Below are 22805 nucleotides of genomic sequence, written 5' to 3' on the forward strand. Positions count from 1 at the left end.
GCACATTTCACTAAGGGGGGCATAGATACCGCCTACAGGAAAATTATAGAGGCTTTTGGGGAAATGAGAAGCAAGTGTACCAACATCAAGAGCTCCGATGGTAAACCAGTACTAAGCAAAGGAGGTGAAGCTGAAAGGTAGGAGTGTGTAGAGTCCCTGTACAAGGGAGATGATCTTAAAAGTGGTATTATAGAAAGGGAAGTGGACTTAGATGAAGATGAGATGGAAAATATGATACTGTGAGAAGAATTTGACAAAGCTGTGAAAGACTTAGGTAAAAACAAGGCCCCGGGGGTGAAAGAATCCTGTCAGAACTATAGGTAGCCTTAGGAGAGCCAGCCATGACAAAACTCTTTCATCTGGTGTGCAAGATGTTTGAGACAGGCAAAATACCCTCAGACTTTAAGAAGAATGTAGTAATTCCAGTTCCAAAGAAATCAGCTGCTGACAGGTGTGAAAATTACTGAACTATCATTTTAGTAAGTCGTGGTTGCAAAAAACACATTCTTTATGAAATAAGGGAAAAACTGGTAGAATCCGACATGGGGGAAGATCAGTTTGGATTCGAGAGAAATGTAAGAACACGCAAGGCAATACTGAACCAATAGCTTCTGACAATGTTGAGTGGAATATCTCTTCGAAATTCTGAAAGTAGCAGGTGCAAAATACAGGAAGTGTGAAGGGTTATTTATGATCTAATACAGAAACCAGGCAGCAATTGTAAGAGTCAAGGGACATGACGGGGAAGCAGAAAAACATTGAGGTTTGCTGATACATTGCAATTCTTTCAGGGACAGCGAAGGACTTGGAAGAGCAGTTGAATGGAATGGACAGTGTTTTCAAAGGGAAATCTAAGATGAACATTAACAAAATCAAAACAAGGATAATGGAATGTAGTTTATTTAAGTCAGGTGATGCTAAGGGAAACAGATTAGGAGGGTTGGATTGTTTTGAGGGAGGAGACCAGTCAGGGAGGTCATCGATCTCATCGGGTTAGGGAAGGCTGGGGAAGGAAGTTGGCTGTGCCCTTTCAAAGGTACCATCCCAGTATTTGTCTGGAGCGATGTTAGGGAAATCACAGAAATTCTAAATCAGGAAGGCTGGATGTGGAATTGAACAGTCGTCCTCCCGAATGCAAGTCCACTGTGCTAACCACTGCACTACCTCACTCAGAATAGAAAATGAGACACTCAGTGTAGTGTAATAGATGAGTTTTGCTATTTGGGCTGCAAAATAACTTAAGATGGCCGAAGTAGAGAGGATATAAAGTCCAAACTGGCAATTGTCAGAAAAACATTTCTGAAGAGGAGTTATTTGTTAACATTGAATATAGATTTAAGTGTCAGGAAGTCTTTTCTGATGCTATTTGTCTGGAGTATAGCTATGTATGGAAGTAAACATGGATAATACAGTTTTGATAAAAAGACAATAGAAGCTTTCAAAATGTGGGGTTACAGAAGTATGCTGAAGATGAGATGGGTTGATCATGTAACTAATGAGGAAATACTGAATAGAATTGGGGAGACAAGAAATTTGTGACACAACTTGACCAAAAGAAGGGGTTCATTATAGGACACATCCTAAGGCATCAAGGGATCACTAATTTAGTATTTTTAGTATTGGAAGGAAGTGTGGGGAATAAAAAAATCATAGAGGGAGACCAAGAGGTGAATACAGTGAGCAGATTCAGAAAGATGTAGATTGCAGTATTTATTCAGAGATGAAGAGGCTCGCCCAGGATAGAATAGCATGGAGAGCTGCATCAGAGCAATCTTTGGACTGAAGACAACAACTACTGTAACAACACCACCATAACAATAACTGGTTGTTGGTCCTGACTGCATAAAAGGTTAAGCAGAAGCTGCAGTGAACTTTGCATAAGTTGTGCCTCCTTTAGAAGGGTCCCTGTGTCTGACGAGATAGGCCATGCATAGGACCAGACTGGATTTCGTTTCATCTCTTTGTTTCCCTCCCCCTCCCCTATCATTATCACCCACTCTACCGAACACAACTGCCGTGTTTTTAGTTTACTGCTAAATTTCCCAACTATATGGTGAGTAGTTACCTTCATTGTCTCTCCTGGATTTAATGGTGAAATTAGAACTTTTGCAAATTACCAGTCAGGACCACAAAATTATTTAAGCTGTGTAGAATATCATCTGCATTTTACCTGCCACCATTGTAAGAATCTACATGAATGCAACACATACAATTTATTGCATGAGGAATATTACCCCTCTGCGCCAATCACCATACTTAATAAGATGACATCCATAATAAGTACCATTTTGTTTCTATTTTTGCTAACGATAATGGCATTAGAAGCTTTTTGAGATGTTCCTCTTGATAATTTACCATGAGTTACATACACATCTTCACTTTTCAGAAAATTGACAGGTGTGAATACTACCAACCCTCAGTTTTCATTAAATCATGCTTTGCTTGCAAGAGAGAGGGAGAGAGAGAGAGAGAGAGAGAGAGAGAGAGAGAGAGAGAGAGAGAGAGAGAGAGAGCCTTAGTAGAAGCCAAAGCCAAACTCAAGGAAGATCAGTTGGGGTTCCAGAGAAACATACAAAAAGTAAGTCTCTACTGACTGTAAAACTTACCCTAGAAGGTGGGTTGAAGAAGGATAAATCTATCTTTGACAGTTGTAGATTAGGATAAAGCTTTTCATAATGTTGACAGAACTACAATTTTTAAAATTCTGAAGTTAGCCCGGGGGAAATAAAGTGAGTGAAAGATTGTTTACAGATTGTGCAGAAACCAGACTTCAGTAGTGATAGTTGAAGGACAGGAAAGGAGTGAAACAGGTTTGTTGTCTAGTCCCAAAATTATTCAATCTGTACATTGAGCAAGCTGTGTAGAATCTGAAAGAGAAATTTGGAAATGGAATTAAAGTTAAGGAAAAGAAACAAAAACTAAGGTTTGCTGATAATGATGTAATTCTGTCAGAGACGACATAGGATTTGGAATACCAGTTGAACAGAATGGACAGTGTTTTGGAAAGAGGTTATAAGATGAACATCAGCAAAAGCAAACAGGTTCAATCCCGTCACTGGCCATCCTGATTTAGGTTTTCCGTGATTTCCCTAAATCGTTTCATGCAAATGCCGGGATGGTTCCTTAGAAAGGGCACGGCCGACTTCCTTCCCAATCCTTCCCTAACCCGAGCTGCGCTCTGTCTCTAATGACCTCGTTGTCGACGGGACATTAAACACTACCCACCACCACCAAAAGCAAACAATGGTAATGGAGCGTAATCACATCAAATCAGTTATGCTGAGTGAATTAAATTTGATAACGAGAATGTAAAATTAGTAGACAAACTTTCCTATTTAAGCAGTAGTGATGATAAAAATAGAAAAGATATAAAATACATTGTGGCAGTAGCAAGAAAAGAATTAAAAAGGAATTTGTTAACAACTAATATAAATTTAAATGTTTGGAAGTTTTTTCTGAAGGTATTTTTCTGGTTTGTAGCCTTGTACAGAAATGAAACATTGACAATAAGCAGTTCAGACAAGAAGAGAATAGAAGCTTTTGAAGTACAGTGCTGTAGAGGAATGCTTAAGATTACATGGATAGTTTAATTTACAAATTGAGGACATGTTGTTGTGGTCTTCAGTCCTGAGACTGGTTTGATGCAGCTCTCCATGCTACTCTATCCTGTGCAAGCTTCTTCATCTCCCAGTACCTACTGCAACCTACATCCTTCTGAATATGCTTAGTGTACTCATCTCTCGGTCTCCCTCTACGATTTTTACCCTCCACACTGCCCTCCAATGCTAAATTTGTGATCCCTTGATGCCTCAAAACATGTCCTACCAACCGATCCCTTCTTCTAGTCAAGTTGTGCCACAAACTTCTCTTCTCCCCAATCCTATTCAATACCTCCTCATTAGTTACGGGATCTATCCACCTTATCTTCAGTATTCTTCTGTAGCACCACATTTCGAAAGCTTCTATTCTCTTCTTGTCCAAACTAGTTATCGTCCATGTTTCACTTCCATACATGGCTACACTCCAAACAAATATTTTCAGGAATGACTTCCTGACACTTAAATCTATATTCGATGTTAACAAATTTCTCTTCTTCAGAAACGCTTTCCTTGCCATTGCCAGTCTACATTTTATATCCTCTCTACTTCGACCATCATCAGTTATTTTACTTCCTAAATAGCAAAACTCCTTTACTACTTTAAGTGTCTCATTTCCTAATCTAATTCCCTCAGCATCACCCGATTTAATTGGACTACATTCCATTATCCTCGTTTTGCTTTTGTTGATGTTCATCTTATATCCTCCTTTCAAGACACTGTCCATTCCGTTCAACTGCTCTTCCAAGTCCTTTGCCATCTCTGACAGAATTACAATGTCATCGGCGAACCTCAAAGTTTTTACTTCGTCTCCATGAATTTTAATACCTACTCCAAATTTTTCTTTTGTTTCCTTTACTGCTTGCTCAATATACAGATTGAATAACATCGGGGAGAGGCTACAACCCTGTCTCACTCCTTTCCCAACCACTGCTTCCCTTTCATGCCCCTCGACTCTTATGACTGCCATCTGGTTTCTGTACAAATTGTAAATAGCCTTTCGCTCCCTGTATTTTACCCCTGCCACCTTTAGAAAATGAAAAAGAGTATTCCAGTCAACATTGTCAAAAGCTTTCTCTAAGTCTACAAATGCTAGAAACGTAGGTTTCCCTTTTCTTAATCTTTCTTCTAAGATAAGTCGTAAGGTCAGTATTGCCTCACGTGTTCCAACATTTCGACGGAATCCAAACTGATCCTCCCCGAGGTCCGCATCTACCAGTTTTTCCATTCGTCTGTAAAGAATTCGCGTTAGTATTTTGCAGCTGTGACTTATTAAACTTATTGTTCGGTAATTTTCACATCTGTCAGCACCTGCTTTCTTTGGGATTGGAATTATTATATTCTTCTTGAAGTCTGAGGGTATTTCGCCTGTCTCATACATCTTGCTCACCAGCTGGTAGAGTTTTGTCATGACTGGCTCTCCCAAGGCCGTCAGTAGTTCTAATGGAATGTTGTCTACTCCGGGGGCCTTGTTTCGACTCAGGTCTTTCAGTGCTCTGTCAAACTCTTCACGCAGTATCGTATCACCCATTTCGTCTTCATCTACATCCTCTTCCATTTCCATAATATTGTCCTCAAGTACATCACCCTTGTATAAACCTTCTATATACCTTGAGGACATATGAAATCGAATTTGGGGAAAAAATAAATTTAAGGTACTATTTGACTCTAAGAAGGGATAGATTGATAGGACACATCCTGAAGCATCAAGGAATTGTTTGGTAATGGAAAGGGGGGGGGGGGGGGGATTCAATACAATACTTGTATAAGCTGTGGTAGGTATTTAGGGGTGAAGAGACTTGCACAAGATAGACAAGCAGTGAGACCTACATCAAACCTGTCTCCAGACTGAAGGGCACCACCACCAACAAAAACAACAACAACAACAACAACACATACATTTAATGCTGTATTCAGAAGGAAAGAAGTTTATGGTATTTCACAATGAACAAAACTGCACATATAAAGACACCTTGGTCAAATGGCCATATCATTTGTGTGTGTGTGTGTGTGTGTGTGTGTGTGTGTGTGTATTCTGCACATTTGCCTGAAACTTACTTGTAGGTAATTATCGCTGGAAAAAAGGTAAAGAATGGTAACAAAACTGTATTGGTCTTCGCCCCACAGTACCCATTCTTCAAAAATGCCTTTTTGTGGACTGTGTGTCAAACATAACTCTTGTGCAGTTGTTTGACTTATCCACTGTTTAAACACCGCCTAAATGGAAAAAGTTCTGTAAATTTTGAAGATTTATTATAAAGACACTTGTATACACACACATCATTAGAGGGACTTATGGTCTTTTCTAGGCTCCAGAAGTTATAATGTCTCTCCAGTACGATGCGAAGGCAGATTTGTGGAGCTTGGGCACAATTGTTTTCCAATGTCTGACTGGAAAGGCTCCATTTCAGGCCCAAACTCCACCTGCTCTCAAACAATTTTATGAGAAAAATGGAAATTTGTCTCCAAAGTAAGTATTTCTGTTTCAGATTTCTTAATCCTAGATTGTTGTCATTGTAGTACTGAGAAAACTAAAAATGGGGAAACATATCATATCTAATTTATTTGAATGTTATTTATAAATAGAAAAATAATTGAAACTTCCTAGCAGATTAAAACTAAGTGCTGCACTGTGACTCAAACCTGACACCTTTACCCTTCACAAAAGAAAAAAGGGTCCCAGGTTCTAGTCTCAGACTGGCACACAATTTTAATCTGTGAAGAAGTTTCAAATTGGTGCAAATTCTGTTGCAAAGTAAAAATTGATTCAACGAAAAAGAAATATTCCATCCTCTAAATGAATATTGCTAAAGTTGTTCCCTTGTAGTAACAGATTGATATAGTCACCTCATTTGCAGTCCATTTTCTTATTGCTTTTTTTCTTTGTCTTGGTCATGTGATACCTTTCTATTATTTCTCACATAATTATTCCTTACTGCCACTCTCCTTTCCTCCTCCCTTATATGTCCTTTCAATCCTTCATTAATGGTTATGATGCTTCATTAAACTCTGCAACTTCTCTTCAGGCATTTAACTATATAAATTTATTAACTGGAGAAGCTGTTGAACAGGCTTGTAGGTACTGCAAATTAACTTTTTCTAATTATCCTCTACATTTTAACTAATATAATGTGTACCCTACAAAAACTTACAGAAAAGAGCCCTTTTGGTAAGTCCAGTTGTGGTTAGGTCTTTGTGGAAGTCTTTTCTGTAACACTAACTTCATAGAATCCATAGAACATTCAAAGATATTAAGTAAAGAAAAAGCATACGATACAGTAACTTTGCTCCATAGTGTAATATATTGTTGGATATATGCCTAAACATGGACACTCTGTCCAAAATAGGCATGATTCCTAAATCAAAGGAAAATTCAGCTCATCATTGTTGGTTGAATTTTGTGTAATCTGTCTTTCTGTTAGTGTCTCTGTTGAATTTTATTTCAAATGTTTCTAATATGTTTCTGTTGTGTACGACACTGAAGCTACTTTTTGTGTTTTGGCATAACTAACAGGAAACATTTCGAAGTTCAACAACACTCTTTTATATCTGATAACAATTGTACGATCATTTTAACATTCTATTTAAAGCTTGTGTGTGTGGTTATTAGCAGAGATATTACTTAACTCATTGATATATTACAAGAATAATGGCTATGGCAATAGTGTGTTACCCATGCAGTTTCAGCAGTTGTGTACAAATGGCTTTTGAATTTCTCTTGAAAGGATACCACCAGGAACATCACCAGAATTAACAGATCTCTTGATGGGGCTGTTGCGACGTAATGCTAGGGACCGCATGAATTTTGACACATTTTTTAATCATCCGTTCTTGAAAAGACATTCAGAGCCTGTTCCCACCCCAGCTCCACCACCACCGCCGTCCTGTACTCTACCTGGTGAGTATAGTTTGTAGTATGTTAGGAAACCTCATTAGTCATGTAAAATGTTGTTTTTATGTATCTTGACTTAATTATTTTTTGTTAGTATTATTTTTTCCCCACATCATGTAGGGCTGAGAGGAGCAACATAAAGCTATTTAAGGGAAATGCTTGTTCAGGAGTTCTTTCTTTTATATTTCAAGTGATATTTTCCATTCTTTCAAAAGTTGCATGCAAGTTATGTAATTATTTGTTTATATAGTTAAAACTGAGAATTGCTGATGATTTAAACCGTCCAAAGAGATGTTCTGTATGTATTAGCGTACAGGCTGTGATTAATTAATATTTATAATGTCCTGGAAGGAAACCTCCAAAGACAGATTAAATGGCTCAAAAACATACATTTAGTGCTAAAAAATATCCTTGGTGGAATATAAAAAAAAACCGAATGAGTGAAGATAACAACTCATAGTATAAGTGATTGATAGGTGCATAAATTTAAATTAAACATTGATACTTGTGTACAATTTCTTTCTTCAGAGCTAAGTGGTACACAAATATGAACATTGTTACACAGCTTTCCAGTAGCTGAAAGTAAAGGAAAGTAATAGGAAGCTTGCAGGCCACAAAGGAGACGAGCAGTAATTCTGGACTGCAGACAGACATACAATTTTTTGTTGATAAAGTTTGTCTCCATAATACTGTCATAATTGCCTTGGGTGATTGTACTCTTGCTGTGGCCTGAATGGATCTGTAGATCTCTGTGTTATTTAATACTTGTATGAAAAAGCGTACTATATTTTTATTATCTAAATTGGCCAGTCTGTGCCCTGCTGTTATTATGTAAGATTTCAGTTGGAATCTTTACATGGCTCTGCAAATAGATGTTACTGATACACCAGTCTGTGAAGTCCCAAATGTGTCTGCGATCTTCTCAAACTTCTTCCCAAGGCTGCACCTATCTATTCTAGTAATGCCACCTGCCAAAGTCTGAGCAATGGACAGGAGCACATGTATGCAGCATTTGGAGACCGCCTTTCTGGTATCGGTTCCTGTGCAAAGGCGGACACAAAGCTTGTGCATTATGTAAAAGACCTTGTAGACCTGGTCACTTTGTCTCAATTTTCTGAATAAGTTGTGAATACAGAGCAACTGTAGAATGTGTAGCTAATAGTTCTTATGATTTATGTAACTATAAAATGTATTGCACATTTTGCATAAAGTTTTTGGTGAAATCAACTTTTATTTTATGAGTGTGGTATGTGCACATTGGGCACTAAAACTTTGATAAATAATGAACATCACTTACTTCTCCCAAAATTCCTGCTACCTCTTGCAGTACATTTCATCAGAAGAAACATTTTCGAACCGAAGGCCGCCAGTGATGTTCTCCATTTAGTTTTACTTCTCGTTAATATTGAAAAAATTATATGCATTTGAGTCGGAAGGTAGATGTAATTATGACTGTAAGTGCATGAAGCTGATGAAATTTGAACAAGGAAACATCACCAATTTGACCTCGCATTTTAAGGAGGAAAAACACACTTGCAAGACATGGGCCCCAGCAATTAGTGCTGCACAAAACTTTGGGCCGTACTTTTGATATTATGCAGTTATGATATTCCAAACTTACAGCTTTTAAACGTGTGTTTTTAAACTAGTTGTCACTCACTCCGCCCCACTGCAGACACTTAATACCTGACAGATTTCCAAATGGATTTGAGACTTCTTTGCAGATAGAACTCAACATGTGGCTTGTAATGGAACAAAATAATAGATGTAAAGTGACCTCAAGGCAGTTTGTTTATATACAATGTAAATACTCTTATCAGTCTGGCGGAAAGCATCGGAAACTCTTTGACTGTTTACAGATGATGCAGTTGTCTATAAGAAAGTAGCAAGGCCAGAAGAAAGTATCAATTTTCAGAATGCCTACAGATGATTGATGAATGGTGCTGGCTTCGGTAGTTGGCCCCAAACATAAATAAATGTAATGTATTCCACATGCATAGAAAAAGAAATCCACTACTGTGTAACTATACTATTGATGACAAATTGCTGGAAACAGTACCTACTGTAAAATGTCCAGGAGTAACTATCCAGAGCTATTTCAGTGAAATGACCACATAAAACAAATAGTAGGAAAAGTAGGTGCTAGACTGCAATTCATAGAAAGAATCATAAGGATATGTAACTCATCTACAAAAAAGTGGCTTGCAAGATGCTTGTTTCACTGGTTCTTGAGAAATTGCTCATTAATCTAGGACCCTTAACAGATAGAAAAGATAGAGTTGACCCAATGAAGAGCAGCACATTTCATCACAGAATTGTTTAATTGGCGTGAGAGCATCACAGAGATGCTCAACGAACTCCAGTAGCAGACACTACAAGAGAGGCATTGTGCATCACAGTGAGGTTTACTATTGAAATTTCGAGAGAGTACTTTCTGGGGAGAGTCAGACACCATATTACTTCATCACACATACATCTCATAAAATGACCATAATGAAAATTCGAAAAATTAGAGTTAATACTGAGGCTTACTGACAGTTGTTCTTCCCATGTGCCATTCACAAATGGAACATGGACGGGGAGATCGTTAGTGGCACCAGGAGCACTCTGTGCTACACACCCTTGGGCTTCCGGAGTAATGGTGTAGATGTAGCTATATATGTAGACTACATAGAGATTTGGGAAATACTGTTTTGAAATTAGTAACATGCTCTGTTCGTTGTGTCAGAAAGTTCTGTTTACAACCTGTAGCTGATGCTACAGTTGCTGTGTAAATGAATGAAATTGATAATTGTTTCATTAAAGAAGAGCATAGTGCTATTTAATTATTAATGTCACTGCTCTTCAGTTGCCCAGGTTTATTCATTTTAATTCTGAGACTATGTATAGCTGCAAAATATCAAAATGTGAATATTGTTAAAGTAATAGTGAACATGTTTGTAAGATTGACATATTATGTGGTCATATTACTTATTATAACATGTGTGCTCAAAGATTTGGGAAGCACATTGGGCGAATATTTTCACCTCTCCCTTTCTCTTCAAAATCCCATGAATTCGAGGACTCTGGGTGTCTCTCCACTGTACAGTACTTCACACTCAATCATTAGGCTACTTACTGCATTAGGGTGTGTGTATTGTGTATTGAACCGGGGACCTAGAAATGACGGAGAGGCTTCGTCCCCCTGTAGCCCTCAGAGGTTCACAACACCACAATAGGCCACAGCAATCCACCCACCTTACTGCCACCCCACACTGAACCCAGGGTTATTGTGCAGTTTGGCCCCCAGTGGACATCCCCCCACCCCCTCCCCCCCACGGGAAGTGTCTCATAACAGGCGAGTGTAACCCCAATGTTTGCATGGTGGAGTACTTATGGTGTACATGTACGTGGAGACAGTGTTTGTGTAACACTTGCCAACATAGTGTAACTTAGGCGGAATAACGGGAACCAGGCCGCATTCGCTGAGGAAGATGTAAAAGCGCCTTAAAAACCATCCATAGGCTGGCCGGCACGTCGGATCTCGAAACTAATCTGCCGGGCGGATTCGTGCCAGGGTCCGTCACGACTTCTCGCTCGGGAAGCAGCGCATTGGACTGTGTGGCTAGCCGGATGGTCTACTTCATTCGGGCGGTGCAAGTGACAAAAAACTGGTGTGAAGGAAAGTTCGAAAACTATACCTTCAGAATGTAATAACTGTGTACAATACGAATTGTGATCCAAATTCTTGCTCATGATTGATTGCTGGGTCTGATATTCTACAGGTTTTCTTCCTTCTCCTTAAAATATGAGCTCAAGTTAGTGATGTTCCCTTGTCAGGAAAAATCCTTAACATGAATTTTATTGTCTGCAGAAGTGGAGAGACAGTGATATTTAGTTGTTTAATTTTTTGTAGCACCTTTATGTTTAGAATTTGAGGACTGCATGCTATTGACGTGTCTGTTTCCATGCAGATAATCAGCAATGTAATTTCATTTTAGCTGTTAGTCCAAATATCTGGTAAAGTTTTTTGGGATCATGTAGAAGTCTTTCAAGCATCGTTTCTTGAACAAAATACAATGTACACGTCTGCCATGTGTCGCTACAGGTTGTTTATGACACATTTGTTGTATGGGGACATAATTTTTGTTGAAATGACGCAACTTTAGAGACTTCACTGATTTCAGACAGGCATGATTTTTATGTATATAGACTGAAGCAACAAGTGAAAATTTGTACTAAGGCTGGGAATCGAACCCAGGTCACCTGCTTACTAGGCAGGTGTGTTAGCCACTGAGCCACTCTGGCACAGCTGTTCACACAACTCTGTGGTTTACCCTGGCATCTCCCTCAGTCAAGATTCTCACTGCCACCCCAATCTCCTGTAAATTCCACCTTACAAACAAACGGAATTTCCAAGGCTGTCTATATTTTGGAATAACATCTTAGCATCAGATGTGAAAGCAGGATCAAGCCTAAAACCCAGGTGCCTCTCTAAAATATTACAAAAGTGTTCAAATTATCAGGCTAAAGACGTTTCTTCCAAAACTTTACATTTATTACACATTTACATCCCCATACATATTATATTCGTACATTCAATACTTTATACGCATACCTTTGTTCTTAATCAACATTTTTATCCTGTTTGGCATGGTTTTATTAACTTTTCACATTGTTGTTGTTGTTGTTGTTGTTGTGGTCTTCAGTCCTGAGACTGGTTTGATGCAGCTCTCCATGCTTCTCTATCCTGTGCAAGCTTCTTCATCTCCCAGTACCTAGTGCAACTTACATCCTTCTGAATCTGCTTAGTGTATTCATCTCTTAGTCTCCCTCTACAATTTTTACCCTCCACACTGCCCTCCAATACTAAATTGGTGATCACTTGATGCCTCAGAACATGCCCTACCAACCGATCCCTCCTTCTTGTCAATTTGTGCCACAAGCTCCTCTTCTCCCCAATCCTATTCAGTACCTCCTCATTAGTTACGTGATCTACCCATCTAATCTTCAGCATTCTTCTGTAGCACCACATTTCGAAAGCTTCTATTCTCTTCTTGTCCAAACTATTTATCGTCCATGTTTCACTTCCATACATGGCTACACTCCATACAAATACTTTCAGAAATGGCTTCCTGACAGTTAAATCTATACTCGATGTTAACAAATTTCTCTTCTTCAGAAACACTTTCCTTCCCATTGCCAGTCTACATTTTATATCCTCTCTACTTCAACCATCATCAGTTATTTTACTCCCCAAATAGCAAAACTCCTTTACTACTTTAAGTGTCTCATTTCCTAATCTAATTCCCTCAGCATCACTCGACTTAATTCGACTACATTCCATTATCCTCGTTTTGCTTTTGTTGATGTTCATCTTATATCCTCCTTTCAAGACACTATCCATTCCATTCAACTGCTCTTCCAAGTCCTTTGCTCTCTCTGTGACAGAATTACAATGTCATCGGCAAACCTCAAAGTTTTTATTTCTTCTCCATGGATTTTAATACCTACTCCGAATTTTTCTTTTGTTTCCTTTACTGCTTGCTCAATATACTGATTGAATAACATCGGGGAGAGGTTACAACCCTGTCTTCCTCCCTTCCCAACCACTGCTTCCCTTTCATGCCCCCTCGACTCTTATAACTGCCATCTGGTTTCTGTACAAATTGTAATAGCCTTTCGCTCCCTGTATTTTACCCCTGCCACCTTTAGAATTTGAAAGAGAGTATTCCAGTCCACATTGTCAAAAGCTTTCTCTAAGTCTACAAATGCTAGAAACGTAGGTTTGCCTTTCCTTAATCTTTCTTCTAAGATAAGTCGTAAGGTCAGTATTGCCTCACGTGTTCCAGTGTTTCTACGGAATCCAAGCTGATCTTCCCCGAGGTCGGCTTCTACTAGTTTTTCCAATCGTCTGTAAAGAATTCGTGTTAGTATTTTGCAGCTGTGGCTTATTAAACTGATTGTTCGGTAATTTTCACATCTGTCAACACCTGCTTTCTTTGGGATTGGAATTATTATATTCTTCTTGAAGTCTGAGTTTATTTCGCCTGTTTCATACATCTTGCTCAACAGATGGTAGAGTTTTGTCAGGACTGGCTCTCCCAAGGCCGTCAGTAGTTCCAATGGAATGATGTCTACTCCGGGGACCTTGTTTCGACTCAGGTCTTTCAGTGCTCTGTCAAACTCTTCACGCAATATCATATCTCCCATTTCATCTTCATCTACATCCTCTTCCATTTCCATAATATTGTCCTCAACTACATCGCCCTTGTATAGACCCTCTATATACTCCTTCCACCTTTCTGCTTTTCCTTCTTTGCTTAGAACTGGGTTTCCATCTGAGCTCTTGATGTTCATACAAGTGGTTCTCTTATCTCCAGAGGTCTCTTTAATTTTCCTGTAGGCAGTATCTATCTTACCCCTTGTGAGATAAGCCTCTATATCCTTACATTTGTCCTCTAGCCAGCCCTGCTTAGCCATTTTGCACTTCCTGTCGATTTCATTTTTGAGACGTTTGTATTCCTTTTTGCCTGCCTCATTTACTGCATTTTTATATTTTCTCCTTTCGTCAATTAACTTCAATATTTCTTCTGTTACCCAAGGATTTCTACCAGCCCTCGTCTTTTTATCTACTTGATCCTCTGCTGCCTTCTCTACTTCATTGCTCAAAGCTACCCATTCTTCTTCTACTGTATTTCTTTACCCCATTCCTGTCAATTGTTCCCAAATGCTCTCCCTGAAACTGTGTACAACCTCTGGTTCTTTCAGTTTATCCATGTCCCATCGCCTTAATTTCCCACCTTTTTGCAGTTTCTTCAGTTTTAATCTACAGGTCATAACCAATAGTGTGGTCAGAGTCCACATCTGCCCCTGGAAATGTCTTACAATTTAAAACCTGGTTCCTAAATCTCTGTCTTACCATTATATAATCTATCTGATACCTTTTAGTATCTCCAGGGTTCTTCCATGTATACAAGCTTCTTTCATGATTCTTAAACCAAGTGTTAGCTATGATTAAGTTGTGCTCTATGCAAAATTCTACCAAGCGACTTTTCACATGACTTTTTAATATCATTGTCACGGTACCAGATTTCGTCTAGTTTATCCGTTAAGATCTTGTTTGGTGGTTATTGTAAATTTCCTTGTCCTCTGTTTCACAGTAGCCCATAAATTTTCGATTGGGTTCATATCAGAGCTATTACCGACCTGAGCAACACTTTCAGTTGCTTTTCTTCCAAGTACTTGGAGCAACCACTTTTGCCTTTGTGGCAGGGCGCCCTGTCATGCATAAAAGTGTCATCTTTATTAGGCAAGCACTCTTTTATTTGGAGGAAAAGTTCCTTTTTAAGGATTTCTTTGTTGTTCTTGCCTCATTGTCCCTTCAACAATGTGTAACCTGCCAGCACTGTTCACGGACATCACGCTCCAGACCATAATGCAAGTAGGATGCTTCACACATTGCTGCACACACTCAGCTTTTAACTGTTCTCCAGATGTGTGATGAGCATACTGGCTGCTTTCTTCCATCACAGTGAATACAGCAGATTCATCACTGAAGCATACATGAAGCATATGTACAAAATTGCAAGTTAGAAAAGTTGGGAATAGTAGCGTAGGAGACCTCAACAGTCCCAAAATTCAGATGTGCACTTCTTCGGTATCAATACGTCACCACAATTTCAAGCCAAAACTCCTAATTTTTGAGATTAAACCCACTTAATTTACCATATCATTGCACATTCCTTAGCCCAACCCTTGCTTGTCCACTCCTGAAGTTGTTTAGCCCACTACAATCTTTCGGTTTTCAAGGCAGGTGTGATTTTCTGGTTTTTCCTTGGCCGGCAAGTCTTTAAACCACATTCAGGCAGTGTCCTTCTCACTGTAACTAGTGAAACTTCAATATCCAAACCTTTCACCTGATGACTTATGCCTGTAGAAGTAAGTTTATGGTTCATTGTTGCCATATCTGTAAGTCTTCTCATTGTTCTAGAACTGATTTTTCTGTTACGCCCCCATTTTCCTTTCCTGTTTGGCTTGTGTTCACCACCTTTCTGTACAGAAAGTTTGATTCTGCTGACAGTTTTCTGTGATATTCTCATTCTGTCAGAAATTTCTTGTTGTGTATAACAATTTTCAGTAAGAAGTGCTACCACAGCTGGAACTTTCCAAGGTGAAACCTCTTTTGTCTTTCCCTCAACCTCGCTTTCTATGGAAACACCATGATTTATTCCTAAAGCTAAAAACATGTAAGTTCACGAGCTGTATAATGTCTTGTTATAGTAGCAAGAAATTGATAGAATAAATAACAAGCTGAAGTACAGCACAAACATAAAACATTACTGTAAACACAGCTTCAAAGCATGTACACAGACAACTAACACCACCACAATTTGGAGAGAAAATGGAAAATGTTACCAACTGTGAAAAATTCAGTGATCTGTAAGTTGCTTGGAAGGGAAATTTTGTGGCATCATTCAAACCATTAAAATAAATCAATTATTACACTTATCTCTCCTACTTTTAAACCAGAAAACTAAAAAGCATCAAAAATAATCCTTTAGTCTAATAATTTGAACAAGTCTGTATGTCTGGCATCACTTTAAGCATCCATGATTTGAAAATACTTTCGAACTGAAGTACTTCAGTAACAGTCTCTGGGTAGGTTTAAATTTATCTAATCCATACTATAATTAAATAATAGAAAATCCAAAATGGAATCCATCCCATATCTCACCTCCCAGATTGAAACCTTTGCCCTCCAGGAACTAGAGCTGTATGCAAAATGTCCACTCAATAGACTGTGCAAACACTTCTTGTTCATGCCTTGTACTATTTTCATCCACCATCACTACAACCAATAACCCCCATCAAATATCCCCCACACCCATTCAAAGCTGCCAGACCCTGCATTGCAGACATATTTCATTTGTCACACACACCCAGAAACTCCCACATGCCACCTTACAGAACTCTGAGCCTAAACAGACCAACAACTCAGTCAGGAACATGTCTTCCAAAAGCCTCAGTCCCACAGAAGTCTTGGCCCTGTACAACGGCTTCACCTTTTGCTCCACTTCCAAAGCTGGCCACTGGGGCCAAGTGGTTCTAGGCGCTTCAGTCCAGAACCGCACTACTGCTGTGGTCGCAGGTTCGAATCCTGCCTCGGTCATGGATGTGTGTGCTGTCCTTAGGTTGGTTAGGTTTAAGTAGTTCTAAGTCTAGGCAACTGATGACCTCAGATAAGTCCCACAGTGCTTAGAGCCATTTTTTCCACTTCCAAATTCAGTCCTGCTGGGCCTCCTAAGACCATCTCCCTGTCCCCATAACAGAAAAGCTTTTAAATAAACTGGAAGCAGTCTTGATCACTTAACTTTTTTAATGGTGACCGGTTTCGATCTTTTTATGAGATCATCTTCGGACCATGAATGTCTGCTGGAGGCGGTGGCGCATGGCAATCCTCTTGTTTGCGGCTGGTTGTGTAAACAGTTTATAATAATTACAGATCACTGATTTCCTGTATAAGAACTATGTTCTTTAAAATGAGAAAAGCTTTTTCTCCACTAATCGTAAAAACAGACTTGATTCAAAACCAGTATTGAATTCTGTCTTAATCAGCTTTACTTTTCCATCTAGCTGTGATCCATGTCCAATCTCTTTGAATCATCCACTGTTAAATTTGCAGAATTTCATAACTACAGATGTTGCCTCTCAATTATTCCCAAAATCCCTCATGGTCTACTAGCTCTACAACAGTGAATGCATACCTGAAATCCAGCAGGACTACCAGTCCCTCCTCAAATTCCTTGGTCCATCCCAGAACCTCTCCCCTGAGTACAGTTTCCAGCTCAACACAGAACTCCCAGCGCTTGTACCCTCTTTCTGCATGCATCCCAAAGTACATGAACCCAACCAACCAGGTCACTCCAGTAAGGCTGCTTACTGTGCTGACCAAGAGAGAATCTCTGCCCTTGTGGACAAACATCTTCAGCCTATTACTAGTAAGTACTCTCTTATATATAAGGCACTAAACATTTCCTCTACTGATACTCCACAGTTTCTTTTTCTTTACTGTCTGGCAACTGCTCATCAGTATTGACGCCACCTCCCTCTACACTGAAACCCCGAACGCTCATGAGCTTGTCAGTATTGAACACTATCTTCCCCAGTGCTTGACTGACCCCTTACATACAACCTTCTTCTCGGTCATCATGACCAGCTGTATCCTCACCAGCAATTACTTCTCCTTTGAAGGCAAGCCTACAAACAAATATGAGCTATACCATTGGGCATCAACATGGCACCATCCTATGCCAACTTACTCATGGACCATGTAAAGGAATTTTTCCTATCTACTCAGAATCCCAAACCCACACCTCTGGTTCAGATTCATTGATGACATATTCTTGATACAAACCAAGGATGAGGTCATGCTATCTACACGCCTGCAGAAACTCAGTGCCCCCTTCTCCATTTGCTTCATACGGTCCTCCGCAGCCCAACAAGCCGTCTTTCTTGAGGTTGATTTCCACCTCAAATATGGTGATATCAGTATCCCCATCCACATCAGAACCACCAACAATGGCATGGCTTGGCATGGTATGGTATGGTATGGTATGGTATGGTATGGTATGGAATTGGGGACCTAGAAACGATGGAGAGGCTTCGTCCCTGCCATAGCCCGCAGTGGTACACAACCCCTACAGCAGTCCACTCACCCCACCACCACCCCACACTGAACCCAGGGTTATTGTGCAGTTCGGCCCCCAGTGGACATTCTATGAGGACATGACCACAATCAAGCTGTCTGTTCACATAAATAGCCGCTGTCAAACTGTGACCAAGAGACAGCTGAATCACCCAGTTGCTGAGTATGCCACCCAGCATGATGCACTGCTTCACAACTGGGTTCTTCCTACCATCTGCTTTTGTGAATTGAGCTTACAGGAACTATCCTCGTTCCTGTGACCCCCACTTGTCTCAACCTTCGCTACTATCTGCCTTCCACCTGCCTATGGCCCTCTCCTGCTTTCTCTTTCCAGCTTTACACATGCCTACTATCTCATCACTGCACTTCTCTCTTTTTTTCCTTTGCTTACCTTCTCCCCTCCCTCCCATATAGCCAGCTCGCTATCCTGTCCTTGTCTTCCACACATCCCTGCACAGTCCCACAGGCAGCACTATAGTTCCTTTCATCACAGCTTTGTTATCCCTCTCCCTCCTCCCCAGACTCCTCTTCTCTACCCCCATTACTCACTACAGCTGAAATTCTGCTCACCACAGCGGCAGTTGGGACTTGGAACCAAGATGACGCGTGCGTGCGTGCGTGCGTGCGTGCGTGTGTGTGTGTGTGTGTGTGTGAGAGAGAGAGAGAGAGAGAGAGAGAGAGAGAGAGAGAGAGAGAGGAGGGGGCACTGCCCCTCAAAATCTCTTTAATTTGGTGAGTAGCAATCCACCCATTGTCCATACTAATTGTTAAAATATACCACAAGCTGAAGGTTTTTGTTTTTTCTGTATAATCAGGCATTTTAATAAGAGTTAAATACAAATCATCTGCTAGTAATGACAATGGTAAATTATAGCACAACATGGAGTTAATAACATGTCACCAAGTTAATCAGTGAGAGGCAAAAAGATTGCCTAGCCAGAGTAATTTAAGTTCAAGAACAGAGCATTGTGCATGCTCTAGTTCAGAAGTGCCATGTTCACAACTCTAGGGGTCTGTGGAGCTTCAGCTTGGTGTTTACATCATCAAATAGAAGCAGTATAATGGTTAGGATACAGTATATGTCTAGATTTATTGCAAAAGAATTCATCGTATCATTTCTTTTGAAAATCAGTATTCGAGCATGTGGGAACAGTTGACATATAGGAACTCCATTTCGGTAGAATTATTGTGACAATAAGCATTTCACAGTTCCACATTCTTTCAAAAGATTGCATTTTGTAATAGACTAATCTTTAAACAAATAGACAAATGCCCATAGTAAAAATATTGAAAATGGATTTATTTATTTGTAATTACTTAGACTGCCAACTGTTGTGTCTACAGTTTTCAGCTAAGAGAAATGTATCAGCTGAGTGGCATACATCATACATCTGCTTCAAAATGGCTGATGTGAATGTTCACAAGTGAATAATTTCTCTCTTTGAAATGGTGCTACTGCATCTGAGGCAGGACATCGTGATGGTGTTGATGCTTCCACAGCAAAAACATAGATTAGACGATTTGGAGATAATGGTGAGGTAGCGAGACGTGCAATACTTGGAAGACCACTAGTCTCTACATGAATACAAGATGAAGAACTGGTCAGTGTGGGCCAGAAAACTCCCTTGTCACTCATTTGAGAACTAAGGAGAGCTTCACGTTTTCTGGGCTCTTCAAGAACTGCTCTCTGAAGATTAAAGGACCAATGAATCAGGTCCTGTCATGCTGCTCCTATCAAAAAGCTGATATCTGATGAACAAGTCATGGATAGATTACCAATTGTGAGGTACTGGGAAGATGACAATTGGAGAGAAGTCATTTTCTCCAATGAGAGGACAATAGCATCCATGAGCAGAGGTCCTGCTCTTGTTCACTGCATAGATGGGCAACGATACGATGTGCGCTTCGTGGCCACATGCACTAGAACCAGGTGCTTAAGTGTGAAATGTTGGGGCTGGATGTCTTACATGAGTGAAGGAACTTTAGAACATATCCAAGGCAAATTCAATTCAGCATGGTATGAACATTTCTTTGAAAATGTAATCATCCCTGGAGCTTGACTTCGGTACCCTGAAGGATGTTTCACGTACCAACAAGATATCATTCATCACACACTAGAATTAGGATTCGGAGCTGGTTTCAAAGGAGGGAGAATATTATTCAGTGCCTTCCATGGTCTCCAAAGTCACCTGTTCTCAAATCCATAGGGCATGTATGGGCTCACCTTTAGAAGACTCCGCAGGACTGTTGGACAGACCCTCCTCCGGGAACTGCGAATCCCATATGGGATTTGGTTCATTCTTCATGGGGAGAACTGCCATGGATGAGGACTTTTTCCACAGACTTGTCAGTTCTACGCCTCAAAGGAATCAAGCTGTTCTTGATGCCATTGACATGTGGAGAAAATACTGAAGCTATACGAGGGGCGTTTGAAAAGACCGTGCAAAAATAAAAACTACTTACATGTTTGGGGTAAACCTTTTTTATTTTTTGACATCGTCTCCTTTAGACTTCTACACTTTGTTCAACGCTGTTCTAATTTGTTGATCCCTTCCGAATAATAGGAATTGTCAAAGTCTGCATAATATCTATTAGTTGCTGCCATCACCTCCTTGTTTGAATAAAATCTTTGTCCCGCCAACCATTTCTTCAAATTGGGGAACAAATAGTAGACCGAGGGAGCCAAGTCTGGAGAATAGGGGGATGTGAAATGAGTTGGAACCCTGTTTCCATTAGTTTTGCGACCACAACTGCTGAAGTGTGTGCTAGTTTATTGTCGTGATGGAAAAGGACTTTTTTGCGGTCCAATCGCCGGTGTTTTTTGTGCAGCTTGGTTTTCAAACGGTCCAATAACGATGAAAGTTGCTATTGAGATTCAGTCAGACACATACAGCAGCTACGTGTACAGTAAGCTGACACCATATCAAGGAGCTACTGATCTCTTCTTTTTAGCATAACCCTCAAATAGGCCTATCGTAGTTGAAGTACAAATATCACACTGGAAACAACAGTTACTGGAAGGCACATCTACTTGCACATGTAATCCACATGTAAGGACTTAGAAGAATATGCCACTCAGCTAATACATTCCTTGCCGCTTGATAGAGAAGGTTTTTTCCAGCCAGCTCTAAACAACAGGGCATAACTATTTACTGAATCGAATTTGGTGCAGTTGGATTAATGCATCATCTCATTGTTCCACAATATGGAGGTACTGATCAGCTTTGAAAGTGCTGTAAATATGGTAAATCATTTTAGTTATTCCAGCTAAATCATGCATAGGTTGTGAGATGTTTGAATATGGAACAAATGAAACTCATTATGTATTTTGAATGTAAAGACAAGGGTGCCATTTTTATACCATTAATTGTACATGTATATGTGGGGTAACTAAATGGCTAAAGAAATTTTGGTGTAGCAAGAACCATTCATAAGGTGCTTCCAGTGGTGTGAGCTTGTAGATGTAAGGCAGGCACAAACCACACTAGTGCATTATTTCATTATTTAAATAATGAATGACAGCCACAGGCTATCAAAAACATCGATTATGATGTGTGAAATTGAGTCAAACACACACACACACACACCTTATGTCACGCAACTGGTTGCACTACACACTCAAAAACAAGTAGCAGTCTCATCATAGACTGTTAGCTAGTTATTGCTGTCACACTACAAAGCATATATGCTCCAGCAAGTGGCACATGACACAGTTTCTTCATATTTGGTTTCATCAATACAGATCTTTAAAGGTCCATAAGCAATTGGAACTTAAAGCCCTGTAAGCAACTAGCATTTTGTGTTGTACAGGTTTTACTTATAGACTTCTTTTCTATAATACAGAAATCAGCAGCAGCATCACAGTACTTCTCTGATGTATTATGTTATCAAATAATTAATACTTTTAGTTAATATCAAAATACACCAGAAGATTATTGTTTCGCAAGATTGTTGTTCATATTTGTAAATTAAGAATTTATAGGCTGTATGATCCTTACTCTATTTTTCTTGCTTAGTTTGAGCACAGAATAAATTTCTATCATTTGGCCACAGTTTCAGTGTGTGTACACAGTATAAGACATAGTGTTGTGTTTTTGCTTGGAATACACGTTGTATGCTATTCTGAAGTTAAAATGCTCTACTTTTTCTTTCAGGAGAGCTTCCTCCTTCTCCAGCTACATTGTTTGCTCCTGTAGCAGCGGCTTCTTCACTACCAAGGGCTGAACCCTCTTCACCAGAACCAGGTACTTTTAGTTTTAATTACCATTGTGTTGTTCTCTATGTCAGTGTAGTTTTATGTTTATTTTTGTGTGGGAATTTATTTTTTACAAGTAACTTTAATTTTGTAGTAACTTCTATTCAGCACTAATTTCCAGTTGTTCCAAGTTCTTTAAATATCCTTATCTGAATTATGAAGATTTTTCAGTAGACTGCTTCAGCTCATTCATATCACAGTTTCTTATATACAGTGATAAATTATGTAAAAAGACAGCATTGTCTGTATATAAAACTTCAACACCAGTACTCGATCATCCAGAATAAACACATGAAAGAGGACATAGCAGGCAAAAGTGTAAAACCTGAGGAAAGAGGAAATATATTACCAGTGCTAGTCTCACACTCTTACTTG

The 22805-nt window shown here is 39.5% G+C and overlaps 1 protein-coding gene across 2 annotated transcripts in view; it reads left to right on the plus strand.

Annotated features, from left to right (window-relative positions):
- LOC126357627 (serine/threonine-protein kinase unc-51) overlaps positions 1–22805 on the plus strand; it is a 141144-nt gene that overhangs the window by 45825 nt on the left and 72514 nt on the right. For both annotated transcript variants that reach the window (XM_050007474.1, XM_050007475.1), the window contains exons 9-11: positions 5906–6066; positions 7322–7494; positions 22330–22419. In XM_050007474.1, the coding sequence (XP_049863431.1) occupies positions 5906–6066; positions 7322–7494; positions 22330–22419 (424 nt within the window). The remainder of the gene's footprint in view (positions 1–5905; positions 6067–7321; positions 7495–22329; positions 22420–22805) is intronic.

The sequence above is a fragment of the Schistocerca gregaria genome, chromosome 1, assembly GCF_023897955.1.
Source record: "Schistocerca gregaria isolate iqSchGreg1 chromosome 1, iqSchGreg1.2, whole genome shotgun sequence".
Classification (NCBI taxonomy): Eukaryota; Metazoa; Arthropoda; class Insecta; order Orthoptera; family Acrididae; genus Schistocerca; species Schistocerca gregaria.